This window comes from Macrotis lagotis, chromosome 3, assembly GCF_037893015.1.
Source record: "Macrotis lagotis isolate mMagLag1 chromosome 3, bilby.v1.9.chrom.fasta, whole genome shotgun sequence".
In the NCBI taxonomy this organism is placed as follows: Eukaryota; Metazoa; Chordata; class Mammalia; order Peramelemorphia; family Peramelidae; genus Macrotis; species Macrotis lagotis.
The window spans coordinates 40,272,301-40,295,804 of record NC_133660.1 but is presented as its reverse complement, the minus strand read 5'-3'; the positions used below and the strand labels follow the sequence as shown (position 1 = coordinate 40,295,804).

Below are 23,504 nucleotides of genomic sequence, written 5' to 3'. Positions count from 1 at the left end.
GGAAAATCTCAGGGAACTCCTTTTTTTTTCTATCTATGATATTGACTTAGGAGAACTCTGAGGAGAAGGAACAGGCTCCCCAAAGGCCTATCAACAGGCTCATGTGGGGAAGAGGAAAAATAGAAGCTTCCACTTACCAGGAAATCAGGAGATAGAAATAGCAGGTCAGTGGAGCAGTAGGAAAGGGCAGAGCAGCTGAGATAGTGACTGGGTCAGTGACATCAGCAGCTCACTGGAGAACACAGCCCAGCAGGTGACAGCAGGAGAAAGGTGGCTGATAAAGAATTAGGAAGCAGCAGCGTAGAAGTTCCAAATGGGACTTGGTCCCAAGACAATGAGTGGTTCAGGCTATACGTTTCCCTCTTGATGGCAGGGGGGCAGATCTATGGCAGAGAGTACCCCTGCTTGTGTGTGAGTAGTTTCTTTATCCTTTTCTTTATTACAGTGGAGGGAACATAGACCCTAAAGTTTGAGGACCTGGGTTGAAATCTTTCAAATATCTGTCAGGGTGACCTTGGGCAAATGCTTTAACTTAGCTTGACCTCAGTTTCCTCATCTGCAAAATAAGGGGGTTGAATTGGATGACTTCCATGGTCCCTAGCAGCTATGGATCTATGGATTTATGAATGTATTCCACACTCTTCTCTCACCTTTACATCTTCAAATTCAATTTCTTTCATGAGCAATTTTCTGTAGGGAACCTTTCCTAATCTTAGCAGCTAATGACCTCTGCCCCTCTCAAATCACCTTTTATGGATTCTGTATAGGTCTAGTTGTGTATGTTTTATTTCCTTCAGAACATCCAGGGCCATCTCCAGTCATCCTGATCCATGTCTGGCCACTGGACTTGGCTGGCCCCAGAGGTGAGGTTGGTGATACAACACCTCTTTCTCAAATATAACTCACTTGCTTGTCATGGCATCACCTCCCTCATCTTCTTTGAGATGCCATGGTCTTCTTTGAGAACTAAGAACAAACATCAGAATGTATGTTCATTGAAGACAGGGGTCATTTCACTTTTGTTTGTATCTCCAGTCTTGTGCCTGCTCAGCTGAGTTTCCTATGCCAAAGGAATCACAGTTCTATTACCTATCCATTTCTACTTGGGGAGTTTTTGGTTTATCTAAGTTTATAGATAAATTAGCTAATTTGTTTTGTTGTTAAAAATATTTTCATTTAAAAAGATGAATATTTTCCTTGAATAAACACTGTTATTTTGCAAGTAGGCTAATAATAATAATAATAATAATTAATAATAATAGCTCACCTTTTATATAAGGCTTTACCAAGTACTTTCCAGTATTCTGGTGAAATAGGTTGGTTAAAACTAGGGTAAAGCAGGCAGAAATTTGCTACAGTCACTGAAATTTAGAGGACACAGAAATTTAAAAATAATGATTTAAAAAACCATAAAATTTAAAAATGTGTTACATTTATGTTTTGACATCATTTGCACTATTTTAGCAGTGATAAACAAATGAGTTTAACACCTAGTTAGCAAAAATAGTTAAAAGTAAGGAACTAGCATATTGAATGCTTCTTTCTCTAGGAATCTATAGACTACGTGAGTTCCTTCTGACTATATCTTACCCCACTCCTCCACCCTTCAACCTTGGGCATTAGACACATGATCTAAAGTCTTTAATCATAGGAATTCTGTCTCAAGGTCTCCCTTACCCCATCCCCTTCCTCTACAGGCCAGTTTCCCAGGGTCATTCCCTACATGAGGTTTTGCATCTTGGAGTTTCTTTCCATGCCTGAAATTCTCCCCTTCTGTTACAATGAATTGGTCTTATTGTCTTTTTTTGGAGGGGTATATTTTTTTAACATCATAATTTCAAGGTTGACAAAAGGATGCCTTTCATGTTGATTTCCTCTTAGAAATAGGTTAGTAAAGTGGGTGTTCATAACCATTTTTACAAAGTTTGAAACTGAGGCAGAGGGAGGCTAATTATTTTAACTCAGATTAAAGGACCTATAAAGTTAGAATAGGGATCTGCATCCAGGTAGTCTGACTCCAAACTCAGTGCTATTTATTTTTTTTTAGATTTTTCAAGGCAATGGGGTTAAGTGGCTTGCCCAAGGCCACACAGCTAGGTAATTATTAAGTATCTGAGGCTGAATTTGAACTCAGATACTCTTGATTCTTGGGCTGGTGCTCTATTCACTGCGCCACCTCACCGCCTCTCAAAAATCTTCTCAAGATAAGTCCCAAAAATAATTTGATAGCAAAAACTCAAGGAATATATTTTTCAAGAGCAAAGAAAAGTCTCCTTCAAACCGTGGGATTTGAAAGTTGGGAGTGATCTTCGAAATCATTTGGTTCAAATCCCTTCATCAGTTTACACATAAGAAAACTGAGAGCCCAGAGAAGTTAAGAGAGATTTGTCAAATGTTTAGCATAGTGCCTAGCAATAATAGGTGATTAATCAATGTTTAGTTCCTTCTTCTCTTCCTTCCTTCTAGTTCAAGCTATCCTAGTTTATAACCTTGGGACTTTGGGGACACCCTCTACAGCCCACAACATTCATCAACAACAACATTAATAACAAAATAGAAACAACAACAAAAGCGTTTATAAAGTGTTTTAAAGCTTACAAGGTTACAAAGCTTACAACTACCTTGCTTTACTAATCCAACCCTCTGCTATGGTGCTTGGGAATGAAACTTAAAGAAAAAGTAATGAAAAAATTCAAGTGGCGTGCTTATCATCTTCCCTGCACAATTAAGGAAGTAAGCACATATTGAGGCCTGGCCTCAATTTTACTATTATGTGTCCTTGGACAAATTACTTAACTGTGGGGGAACTCAATTTCCTCATCTGGGGGGGGGGGGTTAATCTCTACATTTCTTCTAAATCTGAAATTATATTAATAAAGTTACAGTAAAGATGGAAAGAATATTCTAGTCTACTTTGAAAAAGAGAAATAAAATAAAAAGAAAACAGAAATAATCCTTCTCCTCTAAAATTCTTCTTAACCTCTAACCACTGGTCTCCTTAACACAAATACTCCAAGTATAGGCAGGAAGACTTAATATAATCAGGAAATGGTTTATTTTTTGCTGTTGTCATCTTCCTTTTTTTTCCTTTTAAAAGATTTTATTTTGAGTTTTACAATTTTTCCCCTAATCTTACTTCCCTCCCCCCAACCTCCACAGAAGGCAATTTGCCAGTATGTCATCTTCCTTTTTAACTCTCCTACACCACCTTAATAGAGTATCCTTTGGGCCAGTCCTAGAAGCATGTTAAGAACAACATATGGGGGCGGCTAGGTGGCCCGGTGGATAGAGCACCAGCCCTGGAGTCAGGAATACCTGAGTTCAAATCCGGCCTCAGACACTTAATTATCTGTGTGGCTCTGGGCAAGCCACTTAACCCCCTTTGCCTTGCAAAAAAACCCCCATAAAAAACCAAAGTGGGAGGCAGAAAACCTGGGTTTTATCCCCAATTTTGCCATTGACTAACAATGTAACCATTTACCAGGGCAAGATAATTATGAGCACTTTCACTTTGAATGTGTTCTTACTGATCAGAGGCAAACAAATATTCCAAGATGGTAGTGTGCTAGCAGCGATGTTGTGAGCTCAAAAAGCTCTGGTAGTGACAGCAGTATTGACAGGTATGGTGGTGGTGACTGGCAGCAGAAAGACCTGAACCAAGGGCTGACAGGTATAGGAAAGGAAAGGCCAAGATCCTGGAAGCCTGGCTGAAAAGCCCACCTGGTTAGGAGCAAAGTTCCCCTAAGTGGGACTGGAAGAGATCTCCCAGAAAGAATGGAAAGACTTCTCAGGTAAATGATTGGGGAATGCTCCTTTGCTCTATGTGCTCTCTCTCTCTCTCTCCTCCTGGGCCTTACTCATGGTTTACTCTGAGGGTGAGCCCCCTTTCTCCTGTATGATAGCTGAGTGGGAGATTGCTCCCTGGACTTTGGCAGATAGAGAGAATGCTTTGCACCAATTCTTATCACATTAGCTTGGTAAATGCCTTTACTAAAAACTAATAGAGGTTACTACTGGCTGATTATTGATGAGGAGAATACTGGTAGAGACTCTGAGAACAGATAGCACTGGATTATCTCTGGAACCCAAGGCAATAGTTTACTGACTGAGAACCCAATCTGCCCCAGTGACTGTAGATTTGGGGGAATGCTACAGCAGTAGTGGAAGAACCAAGGAGATTAACAAGGAAGGGAACAATATTACAGAGCTAAAGAACTGGTCAATTTAGTCAAACTATTTAAAAAACAACAAATTATTTTGGAAAAGAAATCATCAAACTCATAAAATTATATATTAATTTTAATCCATGAATCTGTGATTATGATTTTTAATTATTATTGACTTATTAACTAATATGAGATGCTAGGTGCTAACCTGGCAGGTAGAAAGTTAGTCTTTTCCATTGAACCAGTCAGCTTAGTCTCTTGTTTATTTACAGTTCCATGGGAAAGGTGAATTCTCAGGATCCTTGCTTTCTTCTGAGGTTCAGAAGTTGTTTTCTCTGTGAAGACTTCCCTAAATGCTCCAAAAACCCTTCTTCGGCTCTACTCTGGCAATATTGTTTGGTGTCTCCATCATACCCTTCTCCTTAAGTAGAATGTTAACCTAGTTGAGGCTAAGAGTTCTTTCATTTTGGTCTTTTTATCTCCATCGCTTGCTATACCCTCTAGTCTCTAGAGATTCTTCAGGGGGGATACATCATTTTATTCTTTACCATTATTTCCATTGATAAAGCCAGTTATCAAATAAGTTAACTGTGCCAAGGACTTTGGTTGGTGAGAACTTTCTTTTCTGAGTCTTTAGCTATTAAGGAGGAAGGGATGTCAGCCCTGGAGAGAACTGACTGGTCTGATTTTCACAAGGGTTGTTCTCCTGGATGAAGACTTTAGAGGTAGGCTGGTGGTATGGTTGTAAGGCTTCAGAGCACAGCTATTTCCAGGGTTCTTGGGCTTCTGCATATCTACCAGTGGCAACTGGTTGGTGGTGGGTATGTTGGGCCTCTTCTCCACTGGGATTGCTTCCCTTGATGATAATTCTGGGATTAGGCTGGAATTAGGACCAGTGGTATGAAAGTGGGAGCCTGCAATTCCCAAGACTTTTGGGTTCTGAGGGACAGGGGTGGTCAAAATGGTGGTGGTTGGACCTGCTAGGCCTTCACTAACTCCAATCTTTCTCTCAGGAGGCTCTGCTGAGTCATCAAGGTTAGTGTTTGTCTATCTCATCACAATAGGGATTTGATCCTATTTGATTCTAAAGAGAGGAAACCACTGGATTTTATTGAGTAGAATGAGACCTATCTTTTGGGAAAATTATTTTGGCACTAGAATTAGAGAGATTGATTTGAAGGCTTTTGTCCAGGGAAGAGGTGATAAACTACACTGGAGACCATGTGATCAGGGAGTAAGTTATTTCCATTTTACAGATGAGGAAACTGAGACCAACAGTTGTTGAGTACTTGGTTTAAGGTCTTTCCTTCTCCTGGCCGGTGGTAACACTGAGCCACCAGCTGCCCAGAGAAGAGATGTATGGGTAAAAAAATGACAAGATTTGTCAATGATTTGAGTATGTGGGGTGAAGGAGAGTGAGTAAGAATAAGACTAATGTCGATGTGGGCTAACAAGGATGATTGGGGATGTTAAGAAGTGGAATGCGGAAAAGTGATAGAGTGAGATGTGTGATATATTGAACAATTTCTCCATGCCTCATCATCCTCTAGTGACTCACTCTATTCCACTAAAAAGTGAAAAATGGGAAAGATATTCACTGATCACTGCCCTAGCATCTGGGGGGTGCCTACATGGGTAGGTTCAAATTACCCTGGGTAGCTAATGCCCATCAAAAGGGGGAAGAGCTTCTGATCTTGCACAGAGCAGGAAAGGGGCTGATCAGGGAAACATTCAGGGATAGAGAAAGGATGACTGGTGGGACTGTGTGGTCTTCCTTTTGGAGACCCCTGTCTAAAAGTTCCCCTTTGTGAATGACATGGTGATTTCATCAAGCCATGGAATATTACAGAGCTTCTCCACTAAAACCATGGACCATTTGTAAAGGATCAAAGCAAATGAATCGAGTACCTATAGTGTAGAATAGGACACGTGTCTGATGTTCAACCTAATAAGTCAATCGTGTCATTAAGTATCTGAGGGAAGCCTTCCTTGGTTTTCTTAGTAGTTGCTTTTAGACTCATTGTAGCAACTTCTATAACATTTGTATGCTAGGAGGGGTAGCCTGAAGGACAGGTCCACAATGTAGCCTTTGACTTCAGAATGGCTGAGAGACCTCAGAGCCCACAACGCTGCAGATAGCATACATGAAGGAGATATGACTTGTGATTTGTGGAGTGGCTGGATTCAGAGGAGAGATAAATGGAGTTTTGAGCCCCTGTTCTCAAGGAGGAATGTAATGGATATTGGCGGTTGCAGTTGGTTCCATCCGGCTGCCAGTTCATAGGGCTGGGTGGGCTGGATATTATAAGGTGAATGAGAACATTGCAAAGATGATATGGGGATGAGTAACTATTACTGGCAGGGTCTGTTTTAACTGATACAAAAGAATTACTTGAGAGTGTTTAAAAGTCAGATACTGTTACAATCTAGCTTTTCGGTCACATAACAAAATAAAATAGAAATGAAAAGTCGGATAAAATGAAACCATCTAGTTTTTCAGGTATGAGAGTTTTGTTTTTCTTTTAAGCAAGGTGCTCTATTTTGGGAGGTTAAGCAATGCTTTACAGAGAACAGGCAATGTGGTTCTCAAGTTGGAGAGTGATTTGTTCAGTTTTGCCGTCTGTAAATCCAAAAAGTAATATTTTTAAGTCTTTCAAACTAGATTGTTGGAGATTGGAGCGCTAATTTTCCTGGACTAACACTAGTATGGTCTAAGTAGCCCCAAGAGATGCGAAGGAACGCTATGAATCCCCTAGCTCAGTGCTGGGGTGGGGGGGAGCAGCCGCTGCCTTCTCTGTCCTGAGGGCTATTTCCATCACTCTAACAAATACACTTCCTGAAAGGAAGGCAAAATATGGAGCAGCTGGGCCTGTGCAACCACGGACAAGATATTCGTTTAGCCCTGGTTAATGATTTACCCCCTCTCCAGCGTGTTTTATTAATAGAGGCAGGCGGGCAGGCGGCGAGTGCGCTTTACAACCAATGATAAAGTTGAAGATTAACTGAAAAACACAATGAGAGCAGTGTGCTAAACAGCATCACAACAGTCACTGGGCATGCACTTTCCGCAGCCGGTAATCAGGGCTGAGTCCAAGGCAGGGTCTGGGGAGGGGGCTTGAATGGAGATCCAGGAATTGATCGTGGATGGGGTACTGCGTGGAATACAATGGGGGCGGCCCGGCCCCGGAGTCAGGAGGGCCTGGGTTCAAGTCCGGCCTCAGACACTTCATAACGACCTAGCTGTGGGCCTCGGGCGAGCCACTGAACCCCACTGCCTGGCAAAGCTGAGACACCGAAAACAGAATGGGGGGGGGGAAGAGCGAGGCTGGCTTCCACCGGGCGGCTGGTGCTGCCCCTTTGGCCTCTCCTGTGTGGGGGCAGGGGCGGCCGGGGCCCTCCTCTGGCTGCTGAGGCGGGGGGCGCCACCGGCCGCCGCCGCATCCCCGGGCCCGGCTCGGCCCGGCAGGGACTGCGGTAAAGGGTTCGCAGTAAAAATAGCCGGCGGGTGAGCTCAGCGCGCCGCGCCGCGCCTCCCCGCCCCCTCGGGGCGCGCGTCCGCCCCGCAGTGCTTGCAACCCACCGGAAGGTCGGCGTGTGCGTGTGCGCGTCTGTGTGTGCGTGTGGCGGGGGCCCGGCGCGCAGGCGCGGCCCCGCCCCCGGCGCGCAGGCGCGGCCCCCGGCCCGGCCCCGCCGCGGGGGCGTGGCCGCTTCCCGCCGGCCCCTCCACGTCAATCAGCCCTCCTTCTCCCACACTCGGCACCTTGTTGTGAACCCGCATCCGCAGCCCGCGCGGGGCCGTCTCCCCTGTGCCCCCCGGCCAGGCTCGGAACGCGGGCGGCGTGCGGGCGAGCGGGCGAAGCGGCCGGCGGCGGGCGCCGAGGCCGCGGCCTGAGCGAGCGGGCGAAGCCCAGCGCCGAGCTCCCTCCGCGGCGGCGGCGGCGCGGCGGCGGCGGCGGGCCCGGGCCCCGCGGAGCCGCCCCGGACAGTCCTCGCAGCGCGGCCGCCCCGCCGCGGCCTCCGCCTCGGGCCTCCCCACGGCCCGGCCCGGCCCGGCCCGGCCGCCGCGCGCCCCCCCCCGGCCGGTGCCTGTCCCCGCCGGCGGGCTGCCTGCATGTCTTGGCTGCCCTCAGCCCCGCCGCCCCCGCCGTCCCCGCCGCCGCCGCGCCGCCTGCCCCGCCCGCCCCGCCGCCGCCGCCGCTGCCGCCGCCCGGAGCCCGGCGCGCTGGATGCAGGTGAGGGGGCGCGGGCCGGGGGCGGTTTGGGCCCGGGCGGGGGCGGGGGCGGGGCGGCGGCCCCCGTGGGCGCGCGCGTGGCGCGTGAGTGTGTGCGCGCGGCGCCGTGGCCATGTGCACGCGTGTGCGGGCCGCGCCGGCCGAGCGCCCCGCACCCCCCGCGGGCCGGGTGGGAGGCCCCGGGCCTGGCGCGGCGGGGGCACCCCATGCCCGCGGCCGGAGCCGCGCCAAGAGGCCATTCATTGCGGACGCCGGGCCACGCCGGGCTCGTGTGTGAACTGGCCCCGGCCTCCCCGGGAGCCCCGGCCCCCGCCTGGCCCTCTGGGGCCAGCACGTCCCCTCCCTGCCCCCCACGGACACACCGGACTTGTTGCTGCCCCAGAACTTGGAGAGCAAACGACCCGAGTCATCTGCGGCATAAACACGTCTCTTAGTCACCCCTGGGAGCCGCTCTAAAACCCGGTGGAGAAACTGCCTTTTTACCCAAAATCTTCCCACCCCCCCCCCTTCCCCCAAAAGCATTTTTAACACTCGTTCATTTTACCTAATCTGAGGCCTGTTGTCTTTTTGGGGGACGTCAGGGAAAGGGAAGAGGACTTGCTGCTCATTTAATCCTCAAAACAGCTAGTGCTGTTATGCTCCGTTTACAGAAACTGAGGCAAGAGAGGCCCAGAGTCTGACTTAAGACCCAGCTCTCTTATCAGCTGGGCCAACCTTGTGTTAGATTGTATTATGTTACTGTTACTATCAGTGTGTCTGGCCTACTAAGTATCAAAACCAGTTGTAATTTATCCGGTTGTCAAGTGATAGATATTTTTGGAGGAAAAAAATTCCAGCTGTGCTGATTTTGTTTCTTTTTTTTAAGTTTTTGCAAGGCAGTGGGGTTAAGTGACTTGCCCAAGGCCACACAGCTGGGTCATTATAAAGTGTCTGAGGCCGGATTTGAACTGATTCCAGGGCCAGCACTCTAACCACTGCACCACCCCCTGATTTAGTTTTAAAGTCATGTGTGGAATACTATGTATCTTTCTGTATCTTTGCTTTTTTTTAGAAGGCCCAGTGTAAAGTCTCAGGTATAGTTTTAGTTTATTTTAACACCCTTTTTTCTCAAATGAACAGCAACAGTTTTAAACATTTTATATTTTTGAAGCCCCTTTTCCTGGTTTGGGTTTTGTTTTTTGACAAATTTTCCTTTGTTTATGAAAAAAATTATAACTAAAGTTATTGATTTTTAACCCAGGAGGTCCATGACGCCAAAAAACACTTCCCAGTAAGCCTGAGGCATTTATCAATACAAATAACCCACATAAGCAATATTTCTTTGTGGGGAAGTTCCTTAATATTTAAGATAAAGAGGTCTTGAGATAAAAATTTTCGAAAATTTTGCTTTTAAAGTATAGGGACAGGAACTGTGATTTCATTGGCTTTGGAAACACCCAGGTGAGGAAATTCCCTCTACCTATGCAGATCAGGTACTTTCTCTGCACCTTGCTCTTGGACAATTGTCTGTAGACTTTAAAGGTTTAAGTGCCTCTTCAGGGTCAGAGGGTGAACTGAAACTAGATCGAAATCCACTTAGAATGCTGCCTCATTAAAATTTTAAAATAACCGGGAAATTATTTTTACACACCCATAATGTACAAATGCATCAAGAAAAGAAATATGGTAGGTAACTATATTGTTCACTTTTGTGGTCATTTTGAGTGAGGAAATCCTTAAAGATTTTGGTTGTATTGAAAACATACCATCATTCGATTATCAGAGGCAGATGAGGTGGATTGAGTGCTGGGCCTGGGAATCCAAAGATCTGACTCCAAATGTGTAAGCTTGGATTAGGTCTCTTAACCTTTATTTACCTTAGTTTTCTCACTGTTAAAATGGAGCATAATAGCAGGATAGTCGTGTGAGGAGCAGTAGGATGGCAAAATAATTAGAATGCTGGACCTGGAATTAGGAAGACTCATTTAACTGTGTGATTAGCTGTGGGCAAAGTCACCTTAACCTGTTTGCCTCAGTTTCCTCACCTGTAAAATGGAGAATGAAATGGCATTCCTTATTTTTCTTAAGAAAGCCCTAAATGGGGTCACAAAAGGTAGTACAGGACTGAAAAAAAGCTGAAGAGAACACCAATAGTGGTGAGGTGCAAATGAGATAGTTGTAAAAAGTGTTTAAGCACATAGTAGGTGTCTAATAAGTGCTGATTCCTTTTCTCTTTTCACTGCTCCCTACTAATCAGGAATACCAAAAATGACATCCTTTTTGTTTATATTTAGTTAAAAGGAATGTGATGAACTTAATAGTTTCTGAAAATTATTAGCAGAGCTTAGGTGAATTAGCTGAATTTCAAGGACCTAATTTAATTATTTAATAGAAAAGTACTCCCCCCTAACAGGGGAGAAGAAAGGTTATCATTGTAGGAGGAATGTGAGGAGATTGTTGGGAAATGCCATTTCTTGAATGATTTTCAAATCAAGGCTAGAAGTAAGTAATGGTATGTTGGTTGTTAGTTTTTTTTTAATCCAGTAAACCATTGAGGTTTCAACACATCACTTATGTATGCACATTCTGACTAGTAATGGAACAGCTTTGTTTGTTAGAAAATGCAAGATGTCAGGTTTCTGTTAATCTAATTTTTTTTTTACAAAATTGACTGTAATACAGGGGTTAGTTGGATCCAGAATTGAGAATCCTTATTCAAAATCATTAATGATAAAGAAGTATAAATAAAATCTTTATATGAGCAAAAATTTTTATCTTGCAATTAATCACATATTAAGCCATTCTTAAACTCTTTCACTTAAATTCTTTAAATCTGTTCCCCCCCCCCTTCTACTTTTTTGGTAGTACATTTCATCATAGTCAGTGTGAATCTAGAAAACAAAAATATTTAAATTTTGGGAAAGGAAAATTCACTAAATTTATCCCAGTGTTACTGAACTATGAGAAAAATGTCTTAAATTTCATTAATGCAAACATCAGACACTTTTGTTAGAAATAGGGGGCTGGGTGGCATAGCAGAATGAGCACTGGATTAGTCCTCAGAAGACTGGAATGCTTTAGTTTTGAATTTTGCTATTGAACCAGCTGGGTCACCTTGGCAATCATTTAATCTCCAGCTTTAGTTTCCTTTCCTAGAAAATGGGCACCTGTTCTCCCTACCTTCCAGGGTGGTTGAAAGGATCAAATAGAGTCTTTCTACAAATGATGTCCTTCAGCAGTTATTATCTGTGTATGGGTCAGGAATTAGTGCTGTGGGTATCCCCAAATCCTTTGGGGGGGGGTCTGAGGTCAAAACTTTTCATAATAATACTAAACTATTTTAATTTTAAATATGTTATTATTATCAATAAATATAATAGCCCACATAAACAAAAGCTCCCTTGAGTATTTAAGTTTTAAAGGGATTTTGAGTCCAGAAAAGTTGAGAACTACTGATCTAGTCTTAACTGATTTGTTTTGTAGATGTTGAAATGGACCTAGAGAAAGTAAGTAACCAAGGTCACAGAGTGAGATCTGCAGAGTATGTCCTTTGACTTCAAATCCTATTTTTCTAAAAATGTCTTATTTTTGGCAATATTGATATATATTTGTAAAAATAAAAAAAATTGAGTACTAATCTTATTTTACTTAGAATTGTTTTTCTGTGGAATTTTGATTGCCATTGAATGAATTACTTTAATTCTGAGAGTTGAAAAGACAAATGCAGTAAAGCTTAGAGATGTTGTTATACAGAATTTACAGTTGTCTATACTGTGGGCTGTTTATTTTCTCTTAAGAGAACCAATGTGAGAATTTGTTGTACCCTGTTATCAGTTAAGACTTTGAATTAAAAAGGTGGAATTTCAAATGTGAGGGTGAAGTTTCTTCTCTTCCCCCCCCCCATCCTAAAGCTTAGATTCTCCTTTTCTTGCAGCAAAACATGAATCTTTAAGAATACACGCAGGGCCTCTCATTTTGGGTTGGTATTTTCACCTGTTGCTGTTTGCTCTTGTTCTCATTCTAAAATAGCAATTTGTGGGCCTCATATTTGAAAGGACAGTTTCAGAGATCAGATAAAATATACAAACATCTCCTCATTTATTCTGTTTACCAGATTACTATTTATTTATCAGATACTATTATAGTACTCTAGGGTGGAAGACCGGGAGACTGTTAAAAGTCTTGATAACAGCTAATGAGGTGATGACAGTACAGTTAGAAAAAGGGGAATGGATGGGAGAGAAGTGAATCAGTTGGAATCTAGAATTGGGAGGGTTTAGCAGCTTTGACTGGATTTGCCAGATCTCCAGGCCAGTGCTTTCTATTTTCATTTTTACCATACTCACTTATATTTTAGGTATTTGTGTAAGATGGCACACACTTATCCATATGGATATGCAGGAAGGCTGTATCCGGAGGTGGAATTCCTGACTTTCTCAAAGGGCAGCCTGGGGGCCATTTTCTCCACCAGGCCTTTTCTGAAGCCAGGGTGTTCTCCTTGGGGGCTGTCTCCCTTGTGAATTTACTTTGTATAATTTTGTGTATACTTTGTAATTATTTGTATACACGATGTGTGTGTCCTCTACCTCTAGTAAGAACAGAAGCTCTAAGGACAGACTGGTACAGAGTCAGAGGATACCACTGGGTCTATAAGTAGTTTTTAAATGCCTTTGATGGACCAGGCATTGTGTGTTTGGGGGCCGGGGGGGATCGAAAGGAAGTTAAAAGACAGGTCTTGCCTTCAAGGAACTCACAATCTAATGAAGCAAGCAACATGCAAACAAACTATATCAGGAAAAAATAGAAAATAATGGAGAGGGGGAAGACTCTAGAGGTGAGGGGAGTTAGAAGAAGCTTCCCAATAGGTGCCATTTTTGATGGAGACTTAAAGGAAGCAGAGTTGAGTAGATATAGGATCATAGATTCAGAGACAAAAGGCACTTAGAGCTATATAGGGTGTGTAACCCCCTCATTTTACAGCTGAAGGATATCTTTGAATGTTTCTCTGAGGTTTTCATTTCAATATTTCATTACATATATATTTTATATACCTGATTATGGGTGTGTATACAGCATTCCAGGTGTGTGAGATATCTTCAGCCAAGAGTATTAGGATGACCTTTGGTTTAGGAAAATCACTTTGGAGAGCAGTAGTCCACATGTGAGCAGGTGGTTGTGCACCGGAGGGACAGCAGAATCAGGACAGAAGGGGGCGTGTTTCAGAGGTGTTGCAAAGATGGAGTCCATAGGTCCTGGCAGCAGATTAGATGGTGGTGGTAGGGGAGAGGAGAGGTTGAGGATGAAGCTGAGGTTGTGAATCTAGAGGCCTGGAAGAATGGTACTGCTGACCACAGTAATAGGGAATTTAGAAGGATGAAAGATTAATGGGTTCAGGTGTTAGACATACAGAGTTTAAGATGTAGTACTGGACATCTAGGTGGAGATAACCTATGGTTAGTGGGAGATATGAGTCTGTGTGGGGGGCAGGAATTAGGCTTCATAAATCTGGGAATCCTTGGCAATAAGGTTTGTGAATCCATGAAAGCCAATGAGATCACCGAATGAAGTAGCCTGGAAGGAGGAGAGAAGGGGGCCTGGCCCAAAACCTTACTTAGTAGGTGCAACCTGGTATATAGAGGGAGAACCTAAACATTAGCATTACTACTGGCGGATATCCTTCACAGAACTCTCCATTGAAACAAAAGTAGGAAGGGCTTGCAACGTGCTCTGCATATTGAGCCTCCAAACAGCCATACTCTTGGAGAAACTGAGGCACGCAGATGAAGTGACTGATTCCAGACTTGATCCATGTGAACACATAGCAGCCTCTAAAAAAAACTTGTTGACAAAGCAGCCACATTTGATAATCTTCTCTCCTTGTATGTGGGCCATTACTTTGTTATGTATAGATAGAGAACTACATTTGTTTTATGCTTTCTTATCCCAACCAGTACTGCTCTTGGCCAGTTAGAAAGTGTAGCCCTTTAAGTGTTGTTTTCATTTGCTTTACTGAAATCACATTTGGTCTTTATGTATCTTTAGGGTTGTAGTTACTTTGAAAATGTTTGTTGATTGATAAGATTGCACTTTTGGTTCTGCTTTTTTTCACTGTTTATTATAGGATTACAGCTGAAGGATATATTTGAATGTTCCTTAGTTTCTCATTTCAATATTTTATATACATGGTTATGGGTGTATATACATACACTTAAATCTTTTGTTTTTGATGAACTATTGAAACCCATGTTGTGTTTTTTATTTTTTTAAATTAAAGTTTTTATTTATTTTGAGTTTTACAATTTCCCCCCTAATCTTACTTCCCTCCCCCCATCCTCCCCCACAGAAGGTAATTTGTCAGTCTTTACATTGTTTCCGTGGTATACATTGATCCAAATTGTATGTGATGAGAGAGAACTCATATCCTTAAGGAAGAAACATAAAGTATAAGAGATAGCAAGATCAGACAATAAGATATCAGTTTTTTCCCTAAATTTAAGGTAATAGTCCTTGGTCTTCAAATTCCTCAGTTCTTTCTGTGGATACAGATGGTATTCTCCATTGCAGAGAGCCCCAAATTGTTCCTGATTGTTGCACTTGATGGAATGAGCGAGTCTATCAAGGTTGAACATCACCCCCATGTTTCTGTTAGGGTATACAGTGTTTTTCTCATTCTGCTCATCTCACTCAGCATCAGTTCATGCAAATCCCTCCAGACTTCCCTGAAATCCCATCCCTCCTGTTTTCTAATAGAACAATAGTGTTCCATGACATACATATACCACAGTTTGCTAAGCCATTCCCCAATTGAAGTACATTTACTTGATTTCCAATTCTTTGCCACCACAAACAGGGCTGCTATAAATATTTTTTTACAAGTGATATTTTTACCCTTTTTTCATCATCTCTTCAGAGTATAGACCCAGTAGTGGTATTGCTGGATCAAAGATGGTCATTATCCTTTCTGGTCATATTGGCCAGTCAGAGAGGTGTGAGGTGGTACCTCAGAGAAGCTTTAATTTGCATTTCTCTAATAAGTAATGTTTTAGAGTATTTTTTCATATGGCTATGGATTACTTTGATCTCCTCATCTGTAAATTGCCTTTGCATATCCTTTGACCATCTGTCAACTGGGGAATGGCTTTTTTTTTAATCTGACTCAGTATTCTGTATATTTTAGAAATGTGTCCTTTGTCAAAAACATTAGTTGTAAAGATTGTTTCCCAGTTTACTACATTTCTTTTGATCTTGGTTACAGTGGTTTTGTCTGTGCAAAAGCTTTTTACTTTAATGTAATCGAAATCAACAAGCATTATATGCAATGGGGATAGGCTAGAGTCATTCCCAATAAGATCACCACTTATTATCATTATCACACCATTATCACCACCACTATTCAATATCGTATTAGAAATGTTAGCTTCAGCAATTAGAGAAGAAAAAGAAATCGAAGGAATTAGAATTGGGAAGGAAGAGACAAAACTCTCACTCTTTGCAGATGTCATGATGGTATATCTAGAGAATCTCAAGAAATCAGACAAAAAGCTACTGGAAACAATTAACAATTTTAGCAAAGTTGCAGGATATAAAATAAAACCTCATAAATCCTCAACTTTTCTATATATGTCTAGCAAGATACAGCAGGAAGTGCTAGAAAGAGAAATCCCATTTAAAGTACCTCAGACAGTATAAAATACTTGGGAGTCTATTTGCCAAGGCAGGCTCAGAAACTTTTTGAAAACAATTACAAAACACTTCTCACACAAATTAAATCAGATTTAAATGACTGGGCAAACATCAACTGCTCATGGATAGATCCAGCTAACATAATCAAAGACAATTCTACCCAAACTAAACTACCTGTTTAGTGCCCTACCAATCAAAATTCCAAAAAAAATTAATGAGTTAGAAAAAAGTTGTAAGTAAATTCATATGGAGAAATAAAAAGTCAAGAATTTCGAGGGATTTAATGAAAAAAATGCAGAAGAAGGGGGTTTAGCCTTACCTGATCTAAAATTATATTAAAGCATCACTCATCAAAACTGTTTGGTATTGGCTAAGAAATAGAGTGGTGGACCAGTGGAATAGACTAGGTGCAATAGAAGGAAATTATTATAGTAGTCTGCTGTTTGATAAACCCAAAGAGTCCAGCTATTGAGATAAAAACTCTCTCTTCAATAAAAACTGCTGGGAAAATTGGAAGTTAGTATGGAAGAAACTTAGATTAGACCAACACCTCACACCCTATACCAAGATAAGATCCAAATGGATACAGGATTTAGACATAAAAAACAATACTATAAGCAAATTAGAAGATCAAGGACTAGTTTACCTGTCAGATCTATGGAAAGGGAAGCAGTTTTTAACAGCTTCTCCGGATTTTCATCTTTGCTGATTTGAGTGTGAGAGAGCTTCAGTCTTGATTTGCATTTTTAGTGATTTGGGGGATTTTTTCCCCACATACTTTTGATCTTTCTATGTTGTTTTCTGAAAACCCTTCATCTCCTTTGACCCCTTATCTATTAGCAAAATGTTGTCTGTAGCATTGGAAAGGAGCAAAATTAAAATTTAGGGAAAATTAGTGGTAATGTGAAATTTCATGTTAAATCTAACATTAAGAATCTTTCACGTGACTATCTCCAATGCTATAACCATGATTTTGACTTTACTTTGTTTTAAAAGTTATCTTGTTTTGCTAGAGAGCTAAATTAGCTCTGTTTGGATCTCACCATTTACCTTTACCTATAACGTTCTGAACAATGAGAGACAGGATGATATATAACACATAACTAAATAACAAATTAAGCCTATAAATAACTTATGATAGGACCTCTGGGAGGACCTTTAAAATCTGAATGAATGTCCAACTATAGTTGGAAGGAATAAGATTGTAGACCCAATAAAAGATAGCTTTTATCACTTAAATGTTGAATGAGTCAACAGTTGATTAAGAATTCTGAGTAGGAAAAAAATTGAGGGTCATCGTTTCTTGGGAGAAATGAGGGAAATTCTGTTATTCCAGGAATAAGCCCACTAAAAACCCTCTTGATGTAGAATAGAATTTTCTGTCAGGAAGATGATGATGAACATGATGATTATCATTATTATTTTGCTTCTAAAATTGCTGGAATTGTTTTGTTGGACAGATTAGACCAAGGGCTGGTGTCCTGTTGTGTCTGGTTCTGAGCTATATTTTTGGAAAAACCAGGCAGATACATGGTAGAGTTTCCATGGAAGGGTGGCAAACAAGATGAGTGAATGGATATTGAGTCTGAGGTGATGGATTTAGGGCTTGTCAAAGTCATTTCTGAGGAAAGATGGGATAGGGGAATGCATGTTCTAAAACTTTCTATCTCCCCTCTATGACTTCTAGTTTCTTATCCCACCCCACTGGTTTTTTAAGAATCTTCTATTAGAAAGTCATCTCCTTGAGCAGAGACTGGCTTCCTTTTATTTGTATCTTTAGTGCTAAGCATAGCACTTAAATATGGTAAATGCTTAAATGATTTGCTTGGAAAAAAAAAGAGGTAGAATGAGGCTGGTGAGTCCTGTATAATTTATCAACAGTGTAACAAACAATAAATCAGACATTAATATAATATGTCATTATCAACATGAGATCACAGTTGAAGTTACCTCTGTCTCTGTTACTGCTGACTTCTCACTTCTGAATACCCAGGCCTAGCTTTCTGGGGATGCCAATTCAAGAGTCTCTTCAAGACTTTTCTTCATCATATTTTGCAAAATGAGAATTTCTCTCATGAAAGAAGTTTTTAGCCTTTTCTTCCCTCTCAGTCTTTCCAGACAGCACAATTGTCTCCAGAAAGATAAACTGCCAGTCTCTCAAGTTTCTATTCCCTTTTAAAGGTTCAGTCACAATATCTATTGTTTAAGACACTCTTGGAAGCTAGTGTTACATTTCTCCTTATGGCCAAACATTTTAAGCCTCCTAAAAATAGCTTGGGGTGCATTAAATCAGCATTAATATCATTTACAATGAACATTGCAATACAAAACATCATTTTGCAGAATGCATTGGGCAAAAAAGAAAGTCTTCTTCAATAATGACAATAAGAATAATTCTGTAATATTGAATCCACCTTAGTGCTCACAACTTTTCATCACTTGGAAGGTGAAGCCATGAATTCTGAATCAGAACTTTCATTTAAGAAGTCCACCTGATTACTCCACTTTGGACCTTGTGACTTCATTGGGTGCTGTCCTCCCCCCTTTTCAGCTTTCTTTGGTGTGTGGTTTTTCTGTATTAGAGGACAATAATGACAAACTTTCTTATTTTGAGAACCAGCACTTAGTTGGACTGCTTGGTACATAGTAGATACTTAGTGTTTATTGATTGTTGACTAAAGTACATAAAGGATGAAGCAATATTTATCAGTAATCACTTTTCCTTCATCATAATTTAGCCTTTTTCATATGTTGATTAGTTCTTCTGTTTCTTATTGACTTTAAAAAAAAATTGTGGGCAGCTAGGTGGTGCAGTGGATAAAGCACCAACCGGCCTTAGAGTCAGGAGTACCTGGGTTCAAATCTAGTCTCAGACACTTAATAATTACCTAGCTGTGTGGCCTTGTGCAAGCCACTTAACCCCATTTGCCTTGCGGAAACCTAAAAAAAAAATGTGCCTAAGACTATTGATAGCTTTGATTTCTTAATCTGAAAACTGCCTTTTCTCATATACTTTGACCATTATCAATTGGGGAATGACTTGTAGTTTTAGAAATTTGACTCTGTCCTCTTATATTTGAGAAATAATGTCTTCAATTATACTTGCTGTAAAAATTGTTTCCCAACTTTCCTTCTGTTTTTGGTTGCATTGGTTTTGGAAAACACAGGCTATTTTTAAAAATATTATATTTTGTTTATTTTTCCAACTACATGCAAAGACAATTTTCAACAGTCATTCTTTTGCAGGGTTTTGAGTTTCACCTTTTTTCCCTCTCTCCCCCCAGGAAGCAATCTAATATAAGTTATACATATATAGCTATGTTAAACATATATCCATATTAATCATATTGTGTAAGAAGAATCTAATTGAAAAGGGGAAGAAACTATATATATATATATATATATATATATAGTATTTTTTTAAAAATTGAAGATAGTAAACTTTGGTCCACATTAAACTTCATAGTTTCTTCTCTGGATATGGATGGTATTTTCCATCACAAATCTGTTAGAATTGTCTTTGTTTATTGTGCTGCTGGAATGAGCGAGTCCATCATGATTGATTATTGCCCATGTTGTTCTTCTGGTTCTGCTCACTTCTCTCAGCATGAGTTCACGTGAATCTTTCTAAGCTATTCTGAAGTCCCATCCCTCATGATTCTTACAGAACAATAGTGTTCCATTCATATATCACAATTTGTTCAGCCATTCTTCAACTGATGTACATCCCCTCAATTTTCCAATTCTTTGCTACTACAAAAAGAACTGTTATAAATATTTTTGAACATGTGGGGAAAACAAAGACTTTTCAGCAAAATTCTATCATTGTATTTCAATTCTTTATAACTTGGTCTTATGTTACTTTTTTTTCTTGAATCTGGTTCCTTGGATGTAATTTTTAAACCCAAAATAATTCGACTGAATCGTTTTTGTTGTATATGGTTATCATCTGAGTTTAGATTAAATCAGGAATTACTCTACTCTGAGCCTTGCCTTATTTCCTAATGAGGAATAGGGAAATCTGTCCTGAAAATTCTCAGGTTAGTTTTGTGATGTAGTAAATTTATACTCAGTACTTCTTATATGTGATATATCATGCTGTAATTTAAGTATACTTCTAAATTTTTCCACTGATAAACCTGCATACTAAATCTTACACATAAAAATATATAGGGAGTATTTTTGTTGGTATTGACACCCACTGTCTTTGAGCAGTAAAGGGGCCAACTCAGTCTGGTGACCAACAATCCTGATCCAGTAGTTGATCTCATTTTTGGCTTGCAAAATGATCACTACTTCTCCATCTCTTTAAACAGGCCTTAAAAAATTATTTATTCTTTTTTTTTTAGGGTTTTTTTTCCCAAGGCAAATGGGGTTAAGCTGCTTATCTCCAAGACCACACAGCTAGGTAAATATTAAGTGTCTGAGGCTGGATTTGAACTTAGGTATTCCTGACTCCAGGGCTGATGCTCTATCCACTGCACCACCTAGCTGCCCCCTTTAACATTTCATTTTAAAAATATTTTTAATCTTTTGTTCATCTTTGTCACTATCCACTAATCATTCCCTCTCCCCCTAAGTAGGTAACCATTCCTTAATAGACAAGTTAAGGTCCACTAAAAATTCTTTATTCTTAGAATCAGAATTTGTTATTTTTTTGCTTTAACTTTTTTTTAGTTTTTTTTTTTGCAAGGCAATGGGGTTAAGTGGCTTGCCCAAGGCCACACAGCTAGGTAATTATTAAGTGTCTGAGGTCAGATTTGAACTCAGGTACTCCCGACTCCAGGGCTGGTGCTCTATCCACTGCACCACCTAGCTGCCCCTTTTAACATTTTCATTTTAAAAATATTTTTAATCTTTTGTTCATCTTTGTCACTATCCACTAATCATTCCCTCTCCCCTTAAGTAGGTAACCATTCCTTAACAGACAAGTTAAGGTCTAGGAAAAGAAATTAGGATATTGGCCTGAGAATTCATATCTTGATTCTGTACCTCTGACCTTATTGCTTTACTACTCGTGGCAAAACTGCTTCATTCTCAATCATTGTTTGCCTACTGCTTATGTCAAAGTCCTGAACTATGATTTGTTGTTATTGGAAACAAAACATGGGGGAAAAGCCATGGACTACTAGCTGAACAATTGTGGCATGTGAATATAATGAGGTTTTATTTCACCAAAAGAAATGAAAACTACAACAGATGCTGAGAAATATGAAAAAGCACAGATATATGAACTGATTAGAGTGAAATAAGCAGAACCAGAACCATTTACTCAGTCACCACAATAACAAAGGGGAGGGGGGAAAAACTCTGAAAGACCACAGGACTACATAGATACTCTGTTTCTGACCTTTTGGATCAAAGAAAAAAAAATATATATAGTTGGCCTTTCTTGGGTAAAATTTAAAAATAGTTTTCTAGAACCCTTAAAATAATTCTTAGTTCTTTAAATAGTTTTCTCATCTACCTGTATTATACCACCTGCTCCAATGATTATTGTTTTCTTCTTTTGTCGACTTTTGTTAATATGATGAATTTAAAATGAAACCTCAGAATTGTTACGATCTTATGTTAGTGATCTGGAGCATTTCTTCACTTGACAAGAAATGCTTGTATATGTTGGTCACTAATCTATTGAGGAATGATTTTTAATTATTAGTTTTCTTGTATATTATCTTGAATATTAATGCTAAACACATCATTTGAACCTTACAACAACCCTCAGAAGTAGATGCTATCAGAGCCCCATTTTACATTTGAAGAAACTGAGACAATCGGAGGTTAAATAAGTGACTTGCCCAGGTCACACAGCTAGAAAGTATTTAAAACAATAAATGTTTATTGATTAAAGTATCTTGAGACTAACTTTGAACTAGCTAGCTAGCCTTTGGTGTTTACATGGACCTAAGTCTTTTGAGTCAAGAAGTCTATGTGTTTATTTTATATTCTAGGATTTATTGGAATTAAAGTTTCACTTAATTTTTAGTTGACTCTTAGGCTTCCTTAGGTTAACCATTATATTTTCTCCAATTAGTGATATTTTTTCCTTTTTTCCTATTGTGTTTTTAATGTGAATAGCTTGTATTTCCAAAGTTGTTTAGTAATAGTGGTGATAGTTTTTCAAATCCTAATCTTATTGGAAAGGGTTACTGTTTCTCCATTATAGATAATGTTAATTCTTAGCTTTTGGTTAAGAGGACTTATCATTTTGAGGATAGGGAACTTTATCTGCATGTTAGCTGGTGGTTTTTATTTTGCTGTATTTCAAGACATTGTTCCTATTTTGTCCAACTTGGAAGTACAGGAGCCACTCAGAGGCTCTATTCTAGTACTAATTGACCCAGAGCAAGCACTCACAAGGTGGTCAGAAAAAGGGTAAAAGCTCTCCATGTCTCCCAAGAACTTTGGAATTAATTGTACTGTATGACATGAGAGACACAGACTCCTGATTGTTCAGATGGTGCGTCCTCAGAACAAGGGTGCTGTGCTCTATGAAGAGCAAAGCAGAATGGCAGCTGCTCAAAAGCAATGTGAGAGGCACAGATTTAGAGAATCTACCCCAAATGCATATGGACTACCTGTGGTAGAGCTCAGCTACAGGCAGACACATTGTACCTAGAATCCAACAAGGTGATGGCAGTTTGATCTCCTCTAGAACAAAGGATAGCCAAGTTTTTGAATTGGATTATATCTGATTCTTATTTGGTATACTCTGCTGATAAAATTTCCTATAAAATAACCTGTACTATTTTTATGATCACTGCTGTATAATACAGTTTGGTGCCCAGATGCTCTATAGTAGTACTTTATTTCTTCTTGTCTCTCCCTACTTCTCACCTCCTCTTTCCTTCTGAGCCTAGAATTTTTGTTTCTCAAATTTTTTTATTAACCATAAAAATGACATCATTATTAGAATAGCACCAAATCTACAAAATAAACTAGATTATTCTACATTATATTGGCCTTTTTATTTTAGCGTAACTTATGGGTGAGAGAACTATTTGAGAAGATCTTTAAAGAAATTATCAATATTGGTTAATTAGTTGAAGACAGAGCATAACTCATATAATAATTTGTAATAAAAATTTAATGCAAATGGTGTTCTGTTGCTATTTCAGAAGGTCCTGAAGAAATACTAGGGATGAGATATCATTTCATTTTCTTCTCTTTTCTAGGTTTTCTGCTTAAGTCATTTGATGTACACTCTATTCCTTAAAACCAGGGCAACAGTTACTATCAACTTGGAGGACCAAGAAGCAAATAAGGCAGTTAGCATGAGAGCCAGGCAGTGGGTTTGAGTTTACAACAAAGGAAATTTACTCCTTTGTGAACTTCAAGTTGTTTGGTTGGCAGTGTGGTTAAGGTTTGAAATCCAGACAGGGCACATTGATTTTCTCTGTTATTTTGGCTGAATGTCGTAGCAGAAATCCCTATTTAAATGTTG

The 23,504-nt window shown here is 40.3% G+C and overlaps 1 protein-coding gene across 2 annotated transcripts in view; it reads left to right on the top strand.

Moving 5' to 3' along the window:
- The first annotated feature begins 3,771 nt into the window (after positions 1-3,771).
- Positions 3,772-23,504, top strand: part of CNOT6L (CCR4-NOT transcription complex subunit 6 like) — an 86,080-nt gene continuing 66,347 nt past the window's right edge. Inside the window, exon 1 of one of the 2 annotated variants that reach the window (XM_074228550.1) lies at positions 3,772-3,791. In XM_074228550.1, the coding sequence (XP_074084651.1) occupies positions 3,775-3,791 (17 nt within the window). In that variant the 5' untranslated portion in view covers positions 3,772-3,774. Of the gene's footprint in view, positions 3,792-8,333; positions 8,399-23,504 lie in introns of those variants that run through there. The other variant, XM_074228551.1, reaches the window with a different exon arrangement.